The sequence below is a fragment of the Citrus sinensis genome, chromosome 3 (assembly GCF_022201045.2).
Source record: "Citrus sinensis cultivar Valencia sweet orange chromosome 3, DVS_A1.0, whole genome shotgun sequence".
Lineage (NCBI taxonomy): Eukaryota > Viridiplantae > Streptophyta > Magnoliopsida > Sapindales > Rutaceae > Citrus > Citrus sinensis.
The window spans coordinates 47,876,447-47,898,841 of NC_068558.1; the positions used below are offsets into that span (position 1 = coordinate 47,876,447).

Consider the following 22,395-nt stretch of genomic DNA (forward strand, 5'->3'; position numbering starts at 1 on the left):
AATTCACTTAACTTCTAAGTCACAACAGATAATGTTTAGCAAATACTTTAGTGTTGTACTTTTTAAATTGCAACCATAAAAACTATTGTTGTCCAACCTTAATATCAAATAGGGGCTTCGAAAAATGTAAAGTGGACTTGTCTTACAATAACTTTGAAAAACATGAAAAATAATTTTCAAAATAAGTAAATATATAAGATAATCAATATGGTAATGAGTTTCAATTTTACATTAGTGAGTTTTTATTTTTTAATAATTCTTATAATATTTTACTTATTTTACTTTCTATCCACATGTTTCAGGTGTAATCAACAAATCTTTTGTTTTATTTTACAATTAATGTTATTTACAAGTTTTAATTTACATTTGCAAGCTTTTTTTAACTTTTTAATCAATATTTAATAACACACTAATTTTGCTACTCCAAGGTTAATTTACTTGTTTCGCCTTTTATTTACATAATTTATATTTTATTTTACACTTAATATTATTTTACAAGTTTCATATTACATTTGTAAATTTTTGTTTTGTTTACTAATAATACACTAATCACTGTTACATTAATTTACTTGTTTTATCTTCCATTTACAAGTCAGATGTTCTATTTACTTAATTTATATTTTATTTTGTACTTAATTTATAGGTATTATGTTTTATTGATAAGTTTTTGTTTTGTTTATCAACAATGCACCAACTTACTACTCTTATGTTTATTTACTTATCTTATCATTCATTTACAAGTTAGATGTTCTATTTACCTAATTTATGTTTTATTTTATACTTAATGTCGATTTACTTATTTAATGTTTCATTTGTAAGTTTTTGTTTCTTTTGCTAATAATACACCAACGTACTACACCCATGTTAATTTATTTATTTTACCTTATATTTGCAAGTTTTATACCCCATTTACATAATTTATATATTTTATTTTACATTTAATGTTATTTTACAAATATTATATTAAGTTTACAAGTCTTATATTTTATTTACATAAATTATGATTAATTATGGTATTAATGTCGCGATTAAACCCTTCAATAATTATTTAAATTATTAGATTAATTTGGTTTAAACCATAAGGTAAATGTGCTCTTTTTAATTTTTTTCTATACAATTTGAGTATATTACTTGCGTAGTTCTTGTATTTTCAAAAATCACACAAAACACCTCTGTGATTATTTTTGTAGTTGTTGGATCTAACTTTTTAAGAGAAAAATTAATAATTTTATATGACACAACTTAAAGATAAATTCTTACATGCAAAAAGTAAAAAATGTGAATGATAACAAAATACATTTGAATGGAAACAGATCTACAACTGGGATATCTTGAGCAATATTAAAAAATACAAAATCTTATTGAATAATTAACTCATATTGTATGGATTAAAATTACTTCACCACTTGTTACCTAAGTGAATGTAAAGAGATCTAGAGAAAATTCCTTTTGTTTTTTTCCGGTGTTTATATATTGGTAAGATAATTTATCTATGATTTATCATTTCCTATGAAATTTTTTTACGGGTAAATTTTAAATTATTCCCCTCGTAATATGATAATTTTCATAATATCTCATAAATTATTATAAACTTCAACTTGCCAATTGCATTCAAAAGATAAGGAAAAACTGGGAGGCGGTTGATGAAAGTTTTTTTTTTTTAATCTTCTTAATAAAAAATGAAAGCGAATTAAGATTTGCAATAATTTATAGGTATCGTAAAAATTATCATTTCACAATATGGTAATCCAAAAATTAACCATTTTCTTAGTTACCTTCGTTCATTTGCCATGGATGTAATGTAGATGCATATACAAGTAGCTTATTACTGATTTTTTTTTAATCAGTAAATTAATAAATACAAATGTGGGTAACATTACCGCAAATGGTACCTCTAATTTCTCGAACCATGCACGAGGTATATGATCATTTGCCAAGGTCTGCATATCAAAGTCCTCTATATATATATATATAAACTATGTTATTGTCACACTCCTGTTCGGATTATTGACCAATCTCGATTCAATGAATACAATAAGGAATAGATACAACCATACAAAATTGTTTCGGTCAATTAATTAAGGACTTCTTTAGTTAACCATAATCGTGTTTGAATTGAACAAAACCCCATCAAACACAATGAATGCTGTGAGATTACTTACTATTCAATTTCCTTTTATATCACTTCCAAGAGTCACACCCAACATCTTAAACCATAAATTTCTCTTTTACCGGGTTGCCTATCATTTTTTTTTTTTAACTTTAAAGTTATGTCATACGTGAAGATATCAATTTCATCGGTTTTAATGACATTCTCCCCTTTTTTTTTAATTTTTAATTTTTATTTTTATTTTTTTTCAAGAAACTTGTACCATCAAAGGACCCAAATTAATTGCTACACGATTAATTCGCCGTTTAGGAATCTAATCAAATGAGTTGTATCATGATTTTGTGAACAAAAGAAAAGGGGTAAAGTGCCGAAGCATTGTCTCTCGTATTTTTAATGTCATGGGTTGAGAGTTACCAAAACAATTAATATGGTTACGTTGAATTTGACATCTGATTCCTGGTTGAGTTTGGACTTTGGAGTCAGATAAGCTCGTGACTACTTTATGTTCCATAAATGGTAGTTGGTGATGGAGATTGCATTTGACTCATTCTACTAAGGAGATTAAAAATGCAGAATTTATAAATAAATGGTGACCACCTTATTTTACGTTATTTTCCATTAATAAACGCCACTTGGACTTGTTACATTTTTAGCTAAACAAAACAACAATGAAAACATGTCTTTGTCATGTATCTAGAAGTTTTATCTTCCCACTTATCAAACTTTGCCCCAACCAAAACTATGTCTTCACATGCTCCAACTGTTCTTTTTTGCCTTTTACGGATCCTAATGCAACTTCAACGTCATATGAGGCCAAGCTATAATAGCAACACAAATGAAATATTATTATTGATAATATAGTACAAAATTAATATTTTTTTAGAATAAAATATTTATTATTATTAATTAAATAATTAATTAATATTTATTAAAATTAATGTTTAGTATTATTAATTTAAATATCATATTTATTTATTTTTATTTTATTAAATTTAATAAAATAAATATGATATAATTATTATTTTTAATAAATATGATATTATTTATTTTATTAAATATTATTTATTTAATTAATTATAGAGATAAAATGGGAAGAGGAGGGAGTAGATTCCCATTCCCACCTCTCCTCATGGGAGTAGATTCCCACTCCCACCTCCCCTCATGGGAGTGGGAATCCCACTCCCCACTCCAAAATTGAGTAGAACCCACGGATTCCCACTCCCACTCCCCCTTTTTTAAGGTAAGTAAACACTGGAGTGGGAGGAATCCACACTCCACACTCCCACTCCAAAAAGTAAACACTACCTTAGCTAAGTTGCATTGCCGACAAATGAAACAAAATTTTAACATATTTCAAACACACCGGGAGCACTTCAGCTCTTTCCAGTAGAGGAAACACACCAAAAAAATAATTTTGATTATACTTTTCTTCACTTCTTCGGGAACTAAACTTTACCTAAAGACGTAAGGGTCAAAATCACAGAACGGCTTCGGGAGCTTGGAGACAATGATGGGCAAATCAATGATTTCAGGTGACGAATGTTTGTTTAATTACATTTGTAAGTTAAATTGTATGGCAATGACTAAAAAAATTGAAAAGAAAGGAAATTCAGATTGTAGCCGTGGATTGCCAATTCGTAATTTATAAACACAAACTAATAATGACGTAAGAGGGAAATATTATAATAAGATAGAGTGATGCTATTAGGACCCCTTGAAAACTCTTTCGAAACCCCTCTTGTGTGTTTACAATTTTAACCTCTCATAAAATGACAAAAAAACCAATCTTTTTTCTCAACTCAAACTGCAGATTTCTCTCTCTTTTTCTCTCACTCTGCATTTATCGTTACCATTGCTTGTTGTTTGCATTTTTGCTGCAAACCTACAATGAATTCTTTATTCGAAATGCTAAATTAAGGATCGTGTATACAAATAACTTCAGATGAAATAAATTATTTAAGTTTTAGTTTTATTGGGAAGTTCAAAATAAATTTTTTCTATTTTATATACGCACTTGACTAGTGAGTTTCACAAGTGTTAACTTGCACTTTTAGGTTTAAAATATGTACAAAATCATTCAATAATCAGTTTAATGGCTATCAACGAAAGGAAAAAAAATCTTAATTATTTCTTAAGAAATATAATAATTTAAAGGGTTTAAAGCTTAATTGCAGCTGTAGTTCTGACTTCACCATTAGTTATCTTGTTGTCTAAATCATAGTAGCTTCTTTTAGAAAACTTATTTATTCGCCATGGAAGAGTCAGTAGTTCCTTTATTTTGATCAAAAATCTATAATAATACACTAAATTGAGTAATTTTGTGGTCTTATGTTATCTTTCCATAAAAGTCTTTTAGGTCTTAGGAAGAAATAGGTAAGGTCATTTATGAAATTAATCCGTGGGTGATATTAGTGATTATGTTATTTTAATTTTCATTGCAGGTGCTTTAAACAAAAAGGGTTTTATTAGAGTTATTGAGGGGTGCCAATAGTCCCACTCAATAAGATAATACTACTTCCAAGCCCAGCAAAGCAACTTAGTTTCTGGATATTTGGGCCTTATGGGCTGGGTAGCTACGGACTAATGGCCTGAGTGGCTTGATTCTTATGAAGGTCCAAAAACAAGTGACCCCGAGAACCTACGAGTTTCGACAAACGAAAACAGTAAGCCAGAAGCCGAAAGTGCAAAGCTGAAACTGAAAGAAACGACCACAAAAAAAGGACAGAAATGGGAACGCCAGTAACAGCGCCATGGAAGCAGCTTCTTCTCCAGGCATTGGAGTCCCAGTCTCACCTCAAGCACTCTATTTACTTTCAGCTTGTACGTTCGTAATTACTAATTATAACTATACTTTTCACTCGACTTGCATAATTTAAGAATTGCCACCTTGTTTTTAGGCAACGGTTGGAACCAACGGCAGGCCTTCGAATCGCACTGTCGTTTTCCGGTACTCTCTCCCTCTTCAAGTGAAAATTTTTATTTAAGAACTTAATTTTTTTTTTCCCGAAGATGTTAATGAGATGCGAGTAATTTGTTGGGTTTTTAGAGGATTTCAAGACAACACTGACAAGATACAGATCAATTCTGATACACGAAGTCGAAAGGTTCTTTATTTTTCAAAATCAATTTTTATCAATTTTATTCAGTTTGTATAGTTGTTTAATACACACACACACATGTAAGTGCTTAATTTACCTGAATAAAATTAATAATATGCAGATTGAGGAGCTTAAATCTTGTCCATTTTCTGAGGTAATCACTTTTTGAGTTTTACATGTATATTTTTTCTGGTTTCGTTATCTCGTTCTCTTAAGTTTATTTTTAACTGTATATATGATGCATCAGATATGCTGGTACTTTACTGAATCTTGGGATCAGTTTCGGATCAATGGAAGAGTTGATGTTATTGATGGGTCCAACTCTGATCCTGAAAAACTGCAGGTGATGTTGGATCTTTTCTTCTAATGTGCACACAATAACACACCCCAATTTTTAGAACCTGACTTTCAGAGGACTTGGCTATTAAATTGCGTTCTATGGTGCTAATTCTGGTAGATATACTGTATGTTCTCCTCATTTCCTTTACATTTATTATGCAGATAAGAGAGAAATCATGGTTTGGCTGTTCCATGAAAGCGCGATTGCAGTACTTGGATCCTGAGCAAGGTTGCCCCAGTGTTAATGAACAACCCAAGGAGTTTTCTCTAGATCCTTGTGCAGGCCCAGTTGATGCATTTTGCGTGCTGATTCTTGATCCAGATCAGGTTTAAGAACCAACTACTTCAGTTTTCATTTTCCCAGCAAAGGAGGAAAAAAAATTGATTGTATTTTTTTCTTGACATTTTTGTGTTCGTCTTATAACTTTTTTATGATTTCCATCTTGTTCACAGGTTGATTACTTGAATTTGAAGAGTAACCAGAAGCTAAAATTTATGTCTAGACTAAGTGACAATGGAGAGAAATACTGGGCTTCATTGAAGACCAGCCCAGAATGTTGATTTTACATGTTTAATAATATACATACTGCAGAAAGAATTTCCACCTGGGAAGTCAAATTTTGACGAGCACTATTATTAGGTTTGAAGTAATACTTATTCGTGCCACATGATGATTGGTTTGTGTGAATTCGATTCCTCTACCTTCGTAAGTAGAAGGGAGACATAGGTGTGGATGAATCTGATAAAAAGTAAACAAGATAGTAAGATTCGTGAGAAATTCTTGTGTAAATAGTTTTTCATACCTCTTTGATGTAAAGCACCCGAAACCAGGGAATGCAGTGGTTGTATCTAAGTCTCGCTTGCCCATTGGGCTAAATGAGTGTCCTCCCATGCAAAGCGTCTTGCCTAAATGAGTATCCCATTACAATGTGTGAAGGAACACTGGAGAATGGTAGAACCAATAATGGGAAACGTCAGTGAGAATTGTTCTTTCCAAGCAGAGGTTGTGGAATACTCATTTGAGCAAGAGGCTTTTCAATGAAAGGAGTAGGAAATATTATCCATTGCCTTTAGAGAAGAGGTCTACCTCTTCTCTTATATTCTTTCATATGCCTTAACTTTTAATGTCTCGAGAGGTGGTTGTACCAGTCTTGCCAATTGAAATTAGTGGGTTTGTTGAAATATTCCTCTCCTAGAAAAAGAAAATTGGGGCTGTTAGCTGAGCATGTACAGTATATAAACAAAATTTCCAAGTCCTCCCTTCAGTTTTTGCTCAATTTTAATTTTATTTTTATTTTTATTCTTTTGAAAGTTATTGGCTTTTTTTTTTTTTTTTTATAAAAGAAATTATTGGTTGATTACTTACTCATATGCGCATTCATTTTATGTATGGCTGTTGTACTGTCTATACTGAAGTAGTACATTTGATATATTATAATTTGGGTTTTATGTGTTCCATTATGTGGCTTCTTTTTCAATCATTTCATACTTGTTTCGAAGTCTATTTGTGTCAGTGGTTGGATTGGGTGGGTGATTAGGTTAGAATCTTGGAACAATGATAATTTTTCAAAATAGCCATTAGAGGATTATGCAACCAACAGGTAATTAATTGTGTTAAAAGTTCTACTCCGCTTTTAGGCAAGTGTTTGACAATCTTCTCACCCAATATTTATTTTGTGCCACGTGAAACTCATAGGAGGGTGCTAGTGTGCCATCCACCTTTCAAAGGAGGGGCTTTGATTTTCAGTTATTTCAATTGACTTTCTGATATGGGCTTCTTGCAGATAGGGTAGTCTTGTCTGTGTACTTTTGATCATGTTATTTATACGTGAATCGTCACTTATGCTCTCTTATTATTGCATAAATTATCATTATTGTCGTTATTTTGTAACATCAACGACAGTAGGATTAGCTAGTTGATTGTCCTAGGGCTTGGTGCGCTTCTTGCAAGTATTGGTCACCACTATTAGTGCTATACTTGTAAATGCCGCTATAGGCACCAATGATTGTAGTTACCGTTGACAGCATTGGGGCCTATTTGCCTTGGTGGTTGAGTTTTGCATAAATGCGTCGGTACTGGCTATTGTAATATGTAAGAGAAAGATAAGGGTAATCCAAAGGAGCGAAAGGAAAAGACGCTTACAGTTTTATTCCTCCAATCATTTTTAATTTACACCCACAATTTCACGGTCTCAATGAAATGAAGAACCACAATTACACACTTGCGATTAAAAGAATCCTTTGATTGGATCAACGTTTGTTTATTATTCAACAACGGGGAAAGTCTGCTGGTGGATGTGGAAGTGTCTCTAGCTCTCCTTTTCCATTTTTCACTATCAGCACCGTACCTAATCCCCATGACTGGTGTATATCAAAGTGACAATGCATAAACCAAACCCCTGCATTAAAAAAATTTCAAAAAGAACAAGTCAGTACGTAGTTATTTCTTCTAATTATTTTGCTGAGCTGAGGTATAGAAAAAGAAAAACTTACCTGGATTGTCAGCAGTGAATCGAATTGCAGCCCATCCGCCCACCGGGACACCGATTGTGTTCATATAAGGAGGATCAATCAAATTGAAATTCGCCGTTTGAGGGTCATAGTTTCCGGTACCGTACCCGACAACATAGAAGTTATAGCCGTGGAGATGAATTGGGTGATTTTCAGTGGTGACGGTTGCAGTGTCTTGCAAAATAATTTGCACCCTGGTTCCAAATTCAAGGACCTTGGTCCTAGTCCCATTCATGGAATTTGTGTCATTAGGGATATTATTGGGTGCCCCATTGACAAAGTCATAGAATTTCAAGGGTGCTTCAGGAAAGTCTTCAGTGAAAATACCATCAATCTTCTTATAATAAGCTTCTAAGACTGAAACATTAGGCTTAATAAAACTAATATTGTTCATAGAAGCAGCCATAACCCCGTTATTTAGCCCTCGGCAATTTTGTTGAGGGTTCCCAGACCGGCACTTTTGGACATTTAATCCAATAGTGACGAAAAGATTAGCGTCGATTTCTTTCGGAACTGGTACGGGATTTAGGCTTCTTAATCCATCCATGACAGTTTTAACAGCAAGATTATCATTAAATCTAGGTAATGTAGCGGGTAAGGCGAGGCTGTTAGGCTGGGCACCCAAGTATTGGAAGTAAGCAATTGCTGATATGTTTTGAAATGAAACCCCTTGTGCTGACATGTAAGGTCCCATGGCCATTGAATATTTTCCAATTGGCTGATCCGCCGTGACAAGGACGTTCACGGTCTGCCCTGGTCCAAGCATCACACGGTCTGTACTGAATGGCTTTGTGTACTCGGCATCAGCTTCAACGATTGTTAATTTGTGATTTGCAATGGCAAAGAAGTTCTCCATGTTTAAGCCTGCGTTTATTAGCCTTAATAGATACGTCTTCCCCGGAACCACTTCAATCTTATACACATCTGAAATCATATTATTATTAATTATTAGAAAAATTAAATTAATAAACTAAATAGATGAACAACGCACGTACGCCCTAATAGTGTCAATATATATATATATTTATACAAATACCGTTGGCGGAGCAGTTGTAGTTGGGCCCTGGGTGACCGTTGATCGTATAAGCGTTAGATGGAGGAGGAGCACCTCCGCTAGCTAGAACTTGTCGTTCAAGTTGCACCACGTCTTGCAGCCAATATTCCCCTAATAGTAATATTTATACATACATGTACTGTATATATTAATTAATTTCAAAGTAATTAAAACAAAAATGTGCAGAAGGTGCCAAAAAATCTACTAGGTAATTCTACAATTCAGACAGAAACATTGTTGGGTATGTGACTTGACTTAATTTAAGGTGATTAAGTCTCAATTGAACAGTACACACACATGATAGTTGATGTTCTAATGAGGGATCTCATATTTTATTAATGTAACGTATCATATAAAAGATAATAAAAATATACACTTTAATATTACAACATATAAAATACACTATATTAGAATGTGTGTTTATGTTTTTTAATTTTTTTTTGTCTAATTTACTAGTTCTTATTACATAATAACTATATACACACACATATGTTTTAGTATTTAAATTAGGCAGTTACCTAGTATAATGATATGCTCTTGATAGGGAAATTGAAAAGGGTAAGGGACTCCGGTCTTGGGATACACAACAATGGCACCGTAAACGGTGCCTCTAAGCCAAGAAACGTGAGCATGCCAGAAAAAGGTGCCCTTTTGCTGAAACATTGTGAACTCGTACGTGAAAGTTTGTCCAGATTGAATTGGACACTGGGTGATATAAGCTGGACCATCAAACCAGCACGATAGTCTCTGCCTCACGCCATGCCTGAAAATTAATTATTAATGGACTCAATAATCAAGTATATATAACGTATATAGATACATAAAAGTATATGCTTGAAACTTGGACTAATCATTACTATATATATATATAATTACCAGTGAATTGTCGCATTGTAGGGGGATTGATTGGTGACTTTGACAATGATTCTATCGTCTTCTTGGGCGTAAACGACGGGGCCTGGAAACATGTTGTTGACTGTGACGATGTCTTTGGCGTTACACAGTTTGTTAACTCTCGTGGCTTGTATCTATAATCGTTGATCAGTATTCAGCACACAAAATCAAAAGGCAAAATCTTCAGTTCATTAACATAAAGAACGTCATTTGGATTTTATATATTTTATAGCGCGAGCATGTATGTATGCATATAACTAGAAGAAACCTTGAATTCGTAAAACCTCGTTGATCTCCCTCGAGGCCACGTTGCCATAACATGAACAGTGTGAACACAGAATAACAAGCATAGCCATAGCATCAATGAAGTGGTGAAGCTAGCCATTTTCGATTCTTGTACTTCTTGAGAGAAATATATAGCTGATTAATAAGTTGAAGTGGAGAAGGGAATTGAGAGAAGGGCTCTTTTAATAGGGAGTGACCGGTGACGGCTAGTAGTATTTTTTTTGTTGGGAACAAAAATAATGCTTTTAGGTTTGAGAGGGAAATTGAGAAGAAAGGCCTGGGTTTGTCTAGTTGTGTAAATGTTTGTCAGCTTTCATGATGCCTCTAACATGGTTTCGTGATAATAAGATGTTGGGGGCGTGATTATTTTTATGTGACCCAATGTGGGGAAGGTTTAATTTGGCCTTCTCTTTTCTTGTCCTCAAACAAAAAAGAAACATTTGATCTTTTTTTTTTTTTAATTTATGCTTGATTTGTCAGCAATATATTTTGCTGTAAAATTAATCATATATTTTGACCGAGAAAGTTAAAGCACACCTGCTCCTAAGCACTGCATGAGAGTGTTAAAACCCCACCAGCACAGCAAGCCTACTATACAATATACATATTGTAATATAAAACAAAGCCATTCTCTTTACATTTAACTGACAGAAATTCTCTCGGCCAATGAAACGTTAGAAAAAGCACTTAAAAGACTAGCCGAAATGGAAAGAACCCAGAGAGCTAGATGATTTTAATTAAATTTGTTTGCAGTTCGCAGTACTCAAATCGAGTAAAGGGTGGGCTTGTTTGTTGTGCTTTTGTTAGACACTCTCTTTTACTCAATCATACGCAAAGTTGGTGCACGCCTTTCGAATCGTGCCTCTGCGGGGAACTATACAGCATGAACTTCCTACTTAATTAATTATATCATGAAACCACTCTCTCCATGCATTCAGCTTTTTGAAAAAAATCTTCATTAATTAGATTGCTAATCTAGCTAGCCGTTTTCGCGTGTGTTGCGTCAAAGTTTTAACCCTTTTCACTATTGAATCTTTTTTGGTCCGGATTCTACAATATGATCATTCAGAGTCGCCATGCATGTGATAATTAAGTCAATTTGCCCACTGACATAATCGCGTATGCATAGATGCACTTATTAGATATGATGCAATATTCACTGTCCTGAAGGTACTTAACAGAATGACTATGATCATGTATTATGATTCACATTAATTGTGGCCCTAAAATATATTCCATTTGATTCACAATAATATCACCTTGAGTCTATAGTGGGCTTGATTGAGATTGTATTAGGTGACTCGATCCCTAGGCAATTAAAATTAACCTCAGCAAAATGTAATCATGAGCATTAAGCACAGACAACTGTGCGACAACTTTAAAAATAGATTTTTAGAAACGGAACGTGTCGAGCTGTATAGCCAAAATAACAAAAAGGGCAAGCTAAAAGTCGGATTTTACTGTCGACCAAACTTGAGCCAATAGATGATTGTGTCTAATTGATATGATAATGTAACTTCAGTATCACGCTTCGGGCCTGCGGGTGAATGGTGTCAGGAATTAATTCCTGCTGGTTTTAAGAACATTATTATAATATATCTTCCTATACGCACGCATATACATAAGAACCATGAAGATTGTATATACAAATCTCTAAACCCGCTCCATGCTGAGTTGCTGACACTTTAGGGAGCAGTTGGCCGAGAAAAAGTCCACGTAAATGAATCAAAGACCAAGCTTAAGCCACCCTTTTAACTAATTTCTAATATCAAATGATTGGAAAACTTGATGATTCCACCTGTAACTTGGACCTTTTCTTTTTCCCTCAAGTATTTTTCGTAATTTTAAAAGTAATCTTAAGTTTATCTATCGACATCAATCTCTTAGATGGCATCATGTTGCATTGTTTTTGTTTGGAGCAAATGGATCCTTGCATGAACATGTGTTAGTTTAATATATAACGATCGACTTAGTATAGATGCCGACACAAAAAAGCTAATCTCCAAAGAGTTGACCTCTTTATTTCTTTATAATACGAGCATAACTAACATGAAAATGAAATAGATAGAAATCAAAGTGAAACTTGAATTAATTTAATTAACTACTCCGGATATTGCTAAATAATTCTCCTTTCAACCAATGTGATGGAGGGCGAGATTAATTCCATGCATGTGTTAATGCATTGACTATTAGCCTCTCAACTTAAGATCAATCTAGCTTCAATTTGTTCAATAGGGGACCTCAATTATAATCTAGGTAGATTTCCAATGTTATTTGGTTCAGAGCATTATATATGTATATATATTTGCGTGTGTGTAAATGTAAAAGAAGATTCTTCTCATGATTTGAGTATCCACTTTTTAAGCGAATTTCAATTGGTATTAGTCATTGGTTGAGCAATGGTTGGATAAAAATACAAAATAGTAAAAACAAATTATGTGAGCAAAAAGATATTGTATAAAATAGGTTTATACAAAAAATTATAACTTTATCATTACTCCTATTTTAAACATATCCAAAGCGCAAAATGTTAACAAATTTGATTATTTTGAACCACCGATTAGATAAATATATCTTAGCATTTGATTATTTTAAAGGATCGTTTAGATAAATATATCTCAGCGTAACAAAGAACTAATGGATACGGTTTCATAATTATTTGAAACATTGGAGAGGTGGGATGGTGACTGGTTTAAGAGATTCTGGAGTACATTTATTGAACTACACTCACTTAATATAGTTATGGTATGTGTGCATTTATTTTAAAAAATCATCGTGTAATTAATATTTATATTTAATTCATACACACATTTCATAAAATATGTTATGCAGGTGTAGTATAATAGAGGTAATTTAGAATCTCTCTATTGGTTTACTTACAATTGTCTGATTAAAAGGAAATGGTTTACTTATAAATGTCCGATAAAAAGATTGAAGAAAAGTTTGGGCCCAAAACCCGAATGCTAAATTGTGTGTTTTTCCAGGAGTAATTAAGAATAAGTTATAATTTAATTGGTAGGTTATTATGTAAAATCAAACCTTTATCACGTGATTCATCCAACGTCCAGCTTATCTGGCGAGAACTTGGAGGTTGGAAGTGAGGCCAAGACGTTATGCCATGCAGCAAGTAATAATCTTCCATTTGTAGCCTCCGGATCCATGAGTTACAAAAGTGAGCTTCATATGAAGAGAAGAAGATTTACGGTAAAAAGTAAAAACAAACAAGCATTGATATTAGAATAAGAATGCAAAAAACATTTTATGTAAGAAAGCTAATAGAGATTCTCTCCTCCATAAAAATGCCAGTAAAACTTTGAGCAAAACGCATCATTTGAATGCAGAAATTTGGTTTCCAGGAGCTTTTGCGGAGCTCCCAATGAAGCCAAAATGGCTCCAAATTTCCAATTACAATATAAACACCCGAGAAAACTCACTGCTCACACCACACCAAGACAAAATTATGTAACAAAACCATTGTAACCTCCTCACACTATCGTCTGAAACCCATCATATAAGAAAAGGTGCCCGTTTGTAACTATCAACTAACAGAGACTACTCCGGGTCGGTAGCAGAATTTTCTTGCTTTCCATCTTTCTTCAAAACCAAGACTCATAAGCTCATGGCCACTAGATGTCTGGGTTTTCCACGGCGCAGGTCAGGCAAAGTCCAGGTTTCAAGAACTAGGATTCTAGAGGAGAAGCGAGCAAGGCTGTACATTATAAGGCGCTGTGTGTTGATGCTGCTTTGCTGGAGAGACCATGAAGATGCGTGATTAGATCTTGATGGATATACAGTTGTTGTATGTTATTTATCTGTTTACTAGAAATCCAGGGAAGATAGCGTCACTAGCAATCTAAGTTTTCCCCATCTGTGTGATGTCAATAATGGTTCATTAACCTAATGTGAATCCACCATGTATGCTCCATTTTTCATCATCATTCTTTCTCCGAGGGATGTTGCCTGTCAATAGTACTTCATTTGGCTGCACTCTCCTCAAACAAACTAATAAGCTAAGGTGATAATCTGGCACAAGTGAAAGTTTCAAGCTAATAAGGTGATAACAAGTTAAAGTTTCAAGCTAATAAATGACATGCCATGATCTATGCAAAATCAACTAATAATTTAATAAGCAAATATAGAATTTTCTTTTATAAGCTACAGCAAACAAAATGAACTTTCCAGCAGATAAAACATCGGTATCTGAAATTCCATCCAAACTTTTTTTTTGCATCAAGATGTGTCTACCAACCAAAGAAGTAGGAAACATCCTTGAACTGCCCAAGTAACTACTAGGATTATCAGTCTCATTCTATAAATTGGGATCTGTCAATATCGTAGACCTTACTCCACTGGTACTTGCATGGACATCACATCTCATTATACCAGAAAAGGAAACCACATTGCGGACTAAAATTCAATCCATGCTCTTTAGCACCAAGATTTCCCAACAACTTCCTGAATCAAGTCACTCCCCAATGGTTAAAAGGCACGATATTTAGATACCCCGTGGGAAACATTCCTTGAATCAAGTCACTTCCCAACGGTTAAAAGGCACAATGATAGACTTCGTCGTATGCAGCAGAAAATTCTCATTTTGGCGGCATTTGAACTTGTCGTATCTAATTATGTACAGAGATATAATAATGACATTTAAAGATCAATCCACACTCTCTATCACCAAGATCCCTCTACTATGGATACTTCATGAATAACTCGTTAACGACCAAAATAAATGCGAAAAGCAGTAATAAGAAAAATAATAGATGTAGTGAAAATCATGCTTTGGCAGCATTCAAATACCATGCCACACACTATCAACCCGGACAAAGATAAAAATTCAACATGTAAACCATAGACCGGAGAACCAAGATTTCCCTACAAATTCTGAAGTAAGAAACAGTCCTGAATTCATATTTGCACAATCTTCCATTATAATTAGACAGCAGAAATGAAAGAGGGAAAAAGAAAAAGAATCAAGGATACACAGATTATAAGTTATTCACTTCATCGTATACTAGCAGTATGACAATGGTTTTTTTTTTTTTTGGGTTCTTTTGTTGGGGGGGGGGGGGGGGGACTATCTAACATGTAAAGCCCCTGATATAAAATCCTGAATCCTACTCTCAGATCTGATTGCTATTGCAGGTGAACTAGATTTAGCCTCTTGACTCTCCTTTAACTTAAATGTCACCAAGCTGCACAATACTAAGTCAAAAGCCAGCGAACAAATTAGAAATTAAGGCCTTGAGAAGAATAGTAAACAAAATGTAATGTTCTGACCAAAGGCAAAATCTCACTTCCAATGGTGCAACATGTTTTCAATTCTAACCACAAACAGATATCTAATTACTTCTTGCTCTTAAGATCTCAGCAATTAAAATATAAAAGCAATGACTCTACCAGATAGTGGTCTTAGCTCGCCTGATATAGGAACTATGAAAAAGCTATCCAGAGAAAATCAGCAACCAATAGTCTAATAATTATGGAGAAAGGAGAAAGGAGAAAGGGTGAAGGGGATATAAAGAGTGGAGGAAATCATATAAAAAACATGAAGCATACTATATGGATTTGCTGGATTGGCCGAACTAAACAATTAAAAGACTGAAAGAAAATTTTAAAAACCTTCTAGCTCTTACTGACGCACTGATCCTGGCATCTCAACGGTTCGGAAAATTATTAACGCCGCGACATGTACAGTAAAACAACCAACAAAACCAATATGTTTAGTTAAAATCTCCAAAACTTGAGACAAAAGCAAGTCTAAATATCAGAACTAAAGAATGTAACAAATACATTTTGATTACAAAAACCGGTACAGGCACGAACCTTATGAAGCCATAAACGATTGGATCAAGAATCAGTAAGGCCCCACCGAAGTCCACAACTTGAGATGAAAACAGATCATCATTACAAAATAAGAACAAGAATATAACACATAAATTTGCAAAGTGAGAAATTAATAGGTTTCTAACACAAATAAAAAGAAAAAAGAGTAATTAAAATCGATCAACACCAAATTTCTACAAAGTCATACACGCATTAAAATACACATTCTTACAAAAGAAAGTTTGTAAACGAAGGCAAATTGTTCTAAAGAGAGAACAATTTACAAACCCTAGAAGATGGAAGGTGATGATTATACGGGAAGCTTGATTTATTGAAGCTTATTAACATTTGAAACGGTTGTGTTGGCGTGTTGGGCGTCGAGGTCGTAGCGGCCGTGAACAGTGGAGCGGAAGACCATGAGAGGTCGGTCCTTGGCCTCATCCTCGTCTTCGAATTCAGCGGTGCTGAGGTTGATGCAGGAGCAACGCTCCAGCGAGGCGAAGAATGCGGTGGCGACGTTGGCGCCCACCCAGTTGGCCACCCGATCCAACTTATCGCACGACATGAAGCTGCAGGGCTTGTCCATCGCTTCGATTGATTGATTGATACTTACGGGGCAAGAGAGATTGGTTAAATGGTTCCTTTCTTTTTGTTTGTTGCTATTTTCGTAATGGATCGTTCTTTTTGTCAATTGATGTGTTTGCCGGAACTCCAAAGAATAGCGACAACAGACCATATCATATGGAATGGAATGGATCGGTCGTAGGTTTTATTTATTTACTATCCGTTTGTTTTTAACTTTATTTCAAAAGGAAATAAGGAATAGTATGCGTCCTCCCAAAAAAAAAAAAAGTATGCAAAAGGAAACATTAGTGTTGGTGATGGCATACGATTAAATTTTTATTCAATTTTACTTTATTCTTCTATAGAGGTTAGGTTTAGGAAAATATAAATTTGATTAATGAGTACCCATGCATTAAGGTCTATATTTCTTTTCATTTCCCCCTAATTATGAGTATATTCCATGTGGAGTTAATTTTGGGAACACGATCCTGTTTAAAATTTATGACCACAGCCCAAAAGCAAATAATTTTGAGAAGTAAAGCCCAAAAAACAAAAGGGAAAATCCCATCTAAAGTGCGGAGAACAATCAGTTTCTACAAACATTTCAATGAATCATAGCAATCAATCAATCAACTCGGAGTCCCAGCATAGTTGATGGCTTTTAACAAAAAAATTTTGTGATGACTACTACTGCAGTAGCATCAGCCAATGATTGATTTGTTTGCAATCCTATTCCTGCTACTACAAATGCCTTTGTAATCTCTGCCGTTCACGTACTCTCAAAATGAGGCTGAGCGGCTGAGCCTTGGCTTAGCTATCTTCTTGTCTTCCTCAAGAGAAATCATCAGAAGATTGGAAGGATTCTCAACCATCATTTTTGCAACCAAGTAGCCAGCTATGCTCCATGTTTGATATTTTCTTGCCTGCTTCCCAACATAACGCCCAGTCTTACCATCATAGTACTCAGGCCACCCATCTTTAGAGAGGCGCTGCTCCGCCAGCTCTATAGCTCGTTTTGCAATTTGAGGCCTTCCGGTTTTGATGGATGCTGCTGTAAGCAGCCATAACAGAACTACCATAGAGAAACCAAACAGCCGCATGTCAGGAAGAAAAAAAAAAGAGGAACAGCAATGCAAAAAAGATCGTCCACAGAGTCTGAGATTCAATTAGGAAATTTCGAAGAGCACAACATACGATCTGAATCTCACTCACGTAAAATTCATTTCATCAATATAATCAGCAAACAACGCTGTGCTACATTGTCAGAAAAAAAGGTGTATCAAGGAGTAGCTAACTTCAGTTCTTCATTGGTAAGTAATAGTCAAAACTCAAAAAATTAAATATGAGATGTGTGCTTGTACCTGGCCAAGATCCACCGTTATGGTAACTCCATCGTGTGTTCTTAGGATCGTAACCAGTGACAATCCTCCATTCATGTCCATCCAAGGCTGGGTAAGATATCTTCAATGGCATCTCTCCAATCAAGTCCTCCCAACGCTCCTCAATCAAATCCATGATTGCCGTTGCCTGTGCAGGGGTGGCTAGAGAACTCAAAATGGCAATGCAGTTCCCAACTAAGAACCACCGGAAGTCCATTCTAGCTGGACTGACATTCCCAATCAAATATCCTCCTCTCAATGGCATGAAATCAAATACCCAATCAGGAATAGAATCTGGAATGACATTAAACTTGTTAACAGCTGTGTGGGAGTATTCCTCGGTCTTATAACGGTATATGTTATTTAGCTGCGTAAAATCAAGCCAGTAATATTTCTGGATGTGATAGCTGAGAGCTGTGATCCTCTTATCAATTCGCTCAATCAATTCCTTGCCATCGCGCTCTGGTTTTAACATCTGACGAGCACACCGCAGTGCGAAATAGAAGAGAGACTGGATCTCAATTGGATACCCATAAATTCCCTGTAAGTCAAAAGAAACTCGTCAAAGATAATTTTATGAATTACGAAGTAGATAAATAAATTCCCAAAACTTGGCTAGCTAGCCAACAAGCTAGAATCAAACATAAGACTTCATGAGGATCATATTCGCTATCCAGCATATCCGATCAACACGGTAAATGGATGCGCTTTAATTAACTAAAAATTTTGAACCTTACAGGCTAAAAAGAATTTATTATCAGCTATATAACTAGTAGGAATTTCACATCATAACTAGCAATGAAAAAACTAAGTTGACACTAGCTAGACTGCCTTCTTGTCTAGCTACCAAAAACAGGGACAAATAATTCCAAAGAAGAACAGAAAGCCCAAGTAGAACTTGGCTCACGTTTAGGACAAAATAATATTCTCGATGAGTAATAATATTTCAACAACTAACAAAAAGACTTACCATCCTCCTGTCAATCATGCTACATCCATCTGCACACAAAAGAGTGGGAAAAGTATCAAAGCCATCTGAGAGACAAAGGTTAAGTATCAATTTCATTCCTCTCTGCACCTCAGGCAACTCTGCCAGAGCATAGTCACGAGTGCACTTGGTATATGATCTTAGCAGTATAATCCACCAAAACCCAGAATCTACAGGTGCAACTCTTCCTATAGCACTGCCACCAAAATCCGCAACCAAGGTCTCCTTTTGCTGATGCGAGTTAAAGAGTACCTTAAAACTAGCAGGCATCACACCTTCTCCCAGGGTAAAGTTATCGATCCTCTTCTCCCAACCTTGTAGGTGAAGGGTCTTCAACAGGAAGTTCTTCACAATCTCTGGTTCTGCAGGTTCAATCATCAGGCAAGCTAAGGCCGTGGGAACAAAGTCCCTCACAAAAACCTTCAGTTATACAATGAAAAATATCATCAACTCTTGGAGAAGCAAAACTAAATTAGATAAAATTGCAGAAATGACTAATAAATTATAATGCACGGCTAAAAGTTTCTCAAAACCTCCAGTGGCTTACACTTAGCAATCAGTGTTGACTGGAGGAAAAAAGCAGATAAGAAATACAATCAAAATGAGATATGCATTATTACCGAGAAGAAACGCAAAGAAAAATTACGAAAAGTCAATTTTTCTATTTAATCAAATTTATGCACAAATTAGAACGAATGCCACAGCTCAAATCCTGTACACAGATATAATAAAGAAAACACAAGAATACAATATACAAATTAAGATTAATCGATGGTGCATCTGAGAGTGTTTTCAAAAGCATTTTCAAAAGTCCTTAATAGATTATTTATGTTTACCTATGGAGAACTTACGAATGAAAAACACTTAATTGATCATAAAGGGCATTTTAAGTGCTTTTACAAGAAATCACTTCTACACAAGCGAAAGTTCAATGGACAAGTTACGTTTACCTGATTGTAGTTCAATGCCTCGGCGTTGGGATCCATCGCAGCGAATGTCCCCACAGGCTTTCCTTTAAAGTACACGTAAGACTTCTTAAGTCTTTCCAACGCCTCTTCCATCATCGCAGCACCAGTACTCTCTCCGTTCTCCTGATGATTACCAACGATAGATCTCAGCGCAAGATCAAAGGCCTCAAGATTCGTACCGACACTCGGGCACGGCTTTAACGGCAATGCCTTTGGCAAAATCACGTTCTCGGTGACGTTGTTCTCGTGGCCCTGCAGTCTCACAGTCTTCTTCGCCTTCTCCGGCTTCAGTATCTCTCCGTTTTGCGAAGCTTCTGAGCTCTCTTTTGTCCAAGCAACTGAAGATTTTACATCCTCTAAAGATAGCGAATCGTCTTTCTCTTTAGATTCTTCGGTAGTACGTAAAGTTTCAATCACTATAAACTCGGTCGAAGAAGTAACATTCGGTTGAATCTCGACCAAAGGATCCGCCGCTGTGGCTTCATCGACCGATGAGCTGTTCTTTCCAGCAAGTGAAGAAGCCGCTGACATAAATTCCTTGTGCGACATATTTTCTTGCTCTACCATATCCTCGTCGACAGCCGAGTAGCCACTCGTATGTGCCGGCGCCGGTGGTGGAAAAATGTCTACTTCCTTTGCATCATGTAAGAGATCTCGCAGCTTTTTTGTCATTCTAGTGAGAGATTATTATTTATGTGAGATGATATAAAATACTTTTTTTATTTTCATGTTATAATTATTGCAGTTAGAGAGAGATTACCTTCACAGTTATTGGTTGCTTTCTTGGAGAGACGGGAAAGAGAGAGAGAGAGAGATTCAGTTACCACAGAGAGAGCAATGGAGAGGTCGCTAGGGAGAATTGAACATGCACGGAGTGTGTGCTATTTTTGTTTTGGCGGTTAGAGAGAATTCAAGAATGGAAATTGTAAAATAGGTCTTCCTTCGAGATTATTTACAAAGTTGCCATCTCAGCTGTATAGCTATTAGCTATATGAAATGTAAGGTCGTTAACAGGATCGTAATTCGAAAATTCGAAATCGATTTGCAATTTTGCATGCTTAAGATACTTTCATTAGGGGCGTTTTGGGAATGTAAAGCAGCTAGCGATCCTTTCGGTTACCGAAGCGGGAAAATAATTCGTGGGTTTATGCTATTGTGCCCCCCGTGGCACATTGATAACTGGAATGAACGATATTTGAATTCTTCCGATCCAGTAGATTCTCTACACGTGTCTCATCGCGGAGAAAATAACCGTTCTTAATTGTGAGAAGCCCAGTAGTTAGTTTATTGAAGAGAAAGCTTAGCTAGCTAATTAGTTTATTCAAGAGAAAGATAGCTAGCTAGCAAATTCGGTTATTTCAGTCTTCATCTTTGCTTCCTATTTTCTTTTAGGCCACGGGATTTGCCTGTTCAATTTGTATTGGGGGCAAGCAACTGCCATTGGACCTTGGAAGTGTTTTCGTCTGAAAAGCATCACAAGTGTTCATAACAAAATCATGCCAAGAATCCTCCCTTTGAGATGCTGAATAATAAGATGAGATCAAAATGATATGAGTCAACCGGACAAGGTAAGAAAAGGTGCAATTCCAGTGATGAAAATAAATAACCCATTTTGTAAAAATCGCCGCAACTTTGTGATCCTCGAAAAGAGAATTCTCCTCAACTGAACGTGAAATTCCACTATTGAAACTGCAAACAGCTTTTGCAAACTCATTCATGGAAAGCAATATTATCCTGGCCCAATATTACTAGGAGCAAAACTAACATAGCCCTCACCGATAGGCATTTGGTCCAATAGGTGAAGTCTTACACTTATAATATTGAGTTCAAGAATTTGAGTCTCCATAAGAGTTTTATAGAGATTAATTTCAGTACTTCATCAATTATCAACATAATTGAGTGAAAACAGTCTCTCCCTTACAAAATGTGAGTGGAGTAGACACCCCTCCATATATGAGTAAGTGTTTCAGTGTGTCAATGTATGACATGATTAAGTGAAGACAGTCTCTCTCTTATGAAATGTAAATAAAGTAAACACCCCTCTATATATATATATGAGTAAGTGCTTCATTGTGTCAATGTATGACATAATTGAGTAAATACAATCTCTCCCTTACGAAATGTGAGTGGAGTGGACATTTCTCTAATATTATAGATGGTTTAAAATATATGAGTAAGTGTTTCAGTGTGCCAATGTATGACGATAATTATAGAGGATTTAAAATATATGGGTAAGTATTTCAATGTGTCAATGTATGACGATGGTTCTAGTTATATAATATGATTATAAATATTAATTATAATATCTAATGTAATATCAATAACATCTCTGTATAATAGACTTCAAAAAAAATAAAAACTAACATAGCCCTCAACACA

At 35.1% G+C, this 22,395-nt stretch overlaps 3 protein-coding genes across 4 annotated transcripts; 1 reads left to right on the forward strand and 2 right to left on the reverse strand.

The window, feature by feature from the left end:
- Positions 1 to 4,749: 4,749 nt before the first annotated feature.
- LOC127901469 (pyridoxine/pyridoxamine 5'-phosphate oxidase 2-like) lies at positions 4,750 to 6,218 on the forward strand. Its single transcript, XM_052438852.1, has 7 exons — positions 4,750 to 4,930; positions 5,008 to 5,057; positions 5,157 to 5,214; positions 5,330 to 5,362; positions 5,456 to 5,551; positions 5,710 to 5,874; positions 6,001 to 6,218. Exons 1-7 carry the CDS (start codon positions 4,838 to 4,840, stop codon positions 6,106 to 6,108), a joined length of 603 nt encoding a protein of 200 aa, XP_052294812.1. The 5' UTR covers positions 4,750 to 4,837; the 3' UTR covers positions 6,109 to 6,218.
- A 1,453-nt stretch (positions 6,219 to 7,671) lies between these two features.
- On the reverse strand, positions 7,672 to 10,646 carry LOC102629065 (laccase-6). The gene is made up of 6 exons (XM_006491418.4): positions 10,275 to 10,646; positions 9,989 to 10,140; positions 9,631 to 9,875; positions 9,095 to 9,223; positions 8,041 to 8,982; positions 7,672 to 7,946 (listed from the first exon to the last, which is right to left on the reverse strand). The coding sequence occupies exons 1-6, from the start codon at positions 10,389 to 10,391 to the stop codon at positions 7,816 to 7,818; spliced, it is 1,716 nt and encodes a 571-aa protein (XP_006491481.1). The 5' UTR covers positions 10,392 to 10,646; the 3' UTR covers positions 7,672 to 7,815.
- A 6,584-nt stretch (positions 10,647 to 17,230) lies between these two features.
- LOC127898593 (probable alkaline/neutral invertase F) lies at positions 17,231 to 20,976 on the reverse strand. Of its 2 annotated transcripts, XM_052438846.1 has the most exons (5): positions 20,777 to 20,976; positions 19,999 to 20,689; positions 19,031 to 19,468; positions 18,043 to 18,601; positions 17,231 to 17,753 (listed from the first exon to the last, which is right to left on the reverse strand). In XM_052438846.1, the coding sequence occupies exons 2-5, from the start codon at positions 20,686 to 20,688 to the stop codon at positions 17,461 to 17,463; spliced, it is 1,980 nt and encodes a 659-aa protein (XP_052294806.1). In that variant the 5' UTR covers position 20,689; positions 20,777 to 20,976; the 3' UTR covers positions 17,231 to 17,460. The 2 variants fall into 2 exon arrangements, with proteins under 2 accessions (XP_052294806.1, XP_052294807.1); XM_052438847.1 differs by lacking the exon at positions 20,777 to 20,976 and having other exon boundaries at positions 19,999 to 20,742.
- Between the last annotated feature and the right edge of the window lie 1,419 nt (positions 20,977 to 22,395).

Coding starts and splice junctions, on each gene's coding strand:
- LOC127901469 (XM_052438852.1), top strand. CDS start 4,838: ATGGGAACGCCAGTAACAGCGCCATGGAAGCAGCTTCTTCTCCAGGCA. Junction 5,058..5,156: donor AATCGCACTGTCGTTTTCCG/GTACTCTCTCCC, acceptor TTGGGTTTTTAG/AGGATTTCAAGACAACACTG. Junction 5,552..5,709: donor CTGATCCTGAAAAACTGCAG/GTGATGTTGGAT, acceptor TTTATTATGCAG/ATAAGAGAGAAATCATGGTT.
- LOC102629065 (XM_006491418.4), bottom strand. CDS start 10,391: ATGGCTAGCTTCACCACTTCATTGATGCTATGGCTATGCTTGTTATTC. Junction 8,983..9,094: donor CTACAACTGCTCCGCCAACG/GTATTTGTATAA, acceptor ATATGATTTCAG/ATGTGTATAAGATTGAAGTG. Junction 7,947..8,040: donor ATTCACTGCTGACAATCCAG/GTAAGTTTTTCT, acceptor TTTTTAATGCAG/GGGTTTGGTTTATGCATTGT.
- LOC127898593 (XM_052438846.1), bottom strand. CDS start 20,688: ATGACAAAAAAGCTGCGAGATCTCTTACATGATGCAAAGGAAGTAGAC. Junction 19,469..19,998: donor AGGCATTGAACTACAATCAG/GTAAACGTAACT, acceptor GTATAACTGAAG/GTTTTTGTGAGGGACTTTGT. Junction 18,602..19,030: donor GCATGATTGACAGGAGGATG/GTAAGTCTTTTT, acceptor TTTGACTTACAG/GGAATTTATGGGTATCCAAT.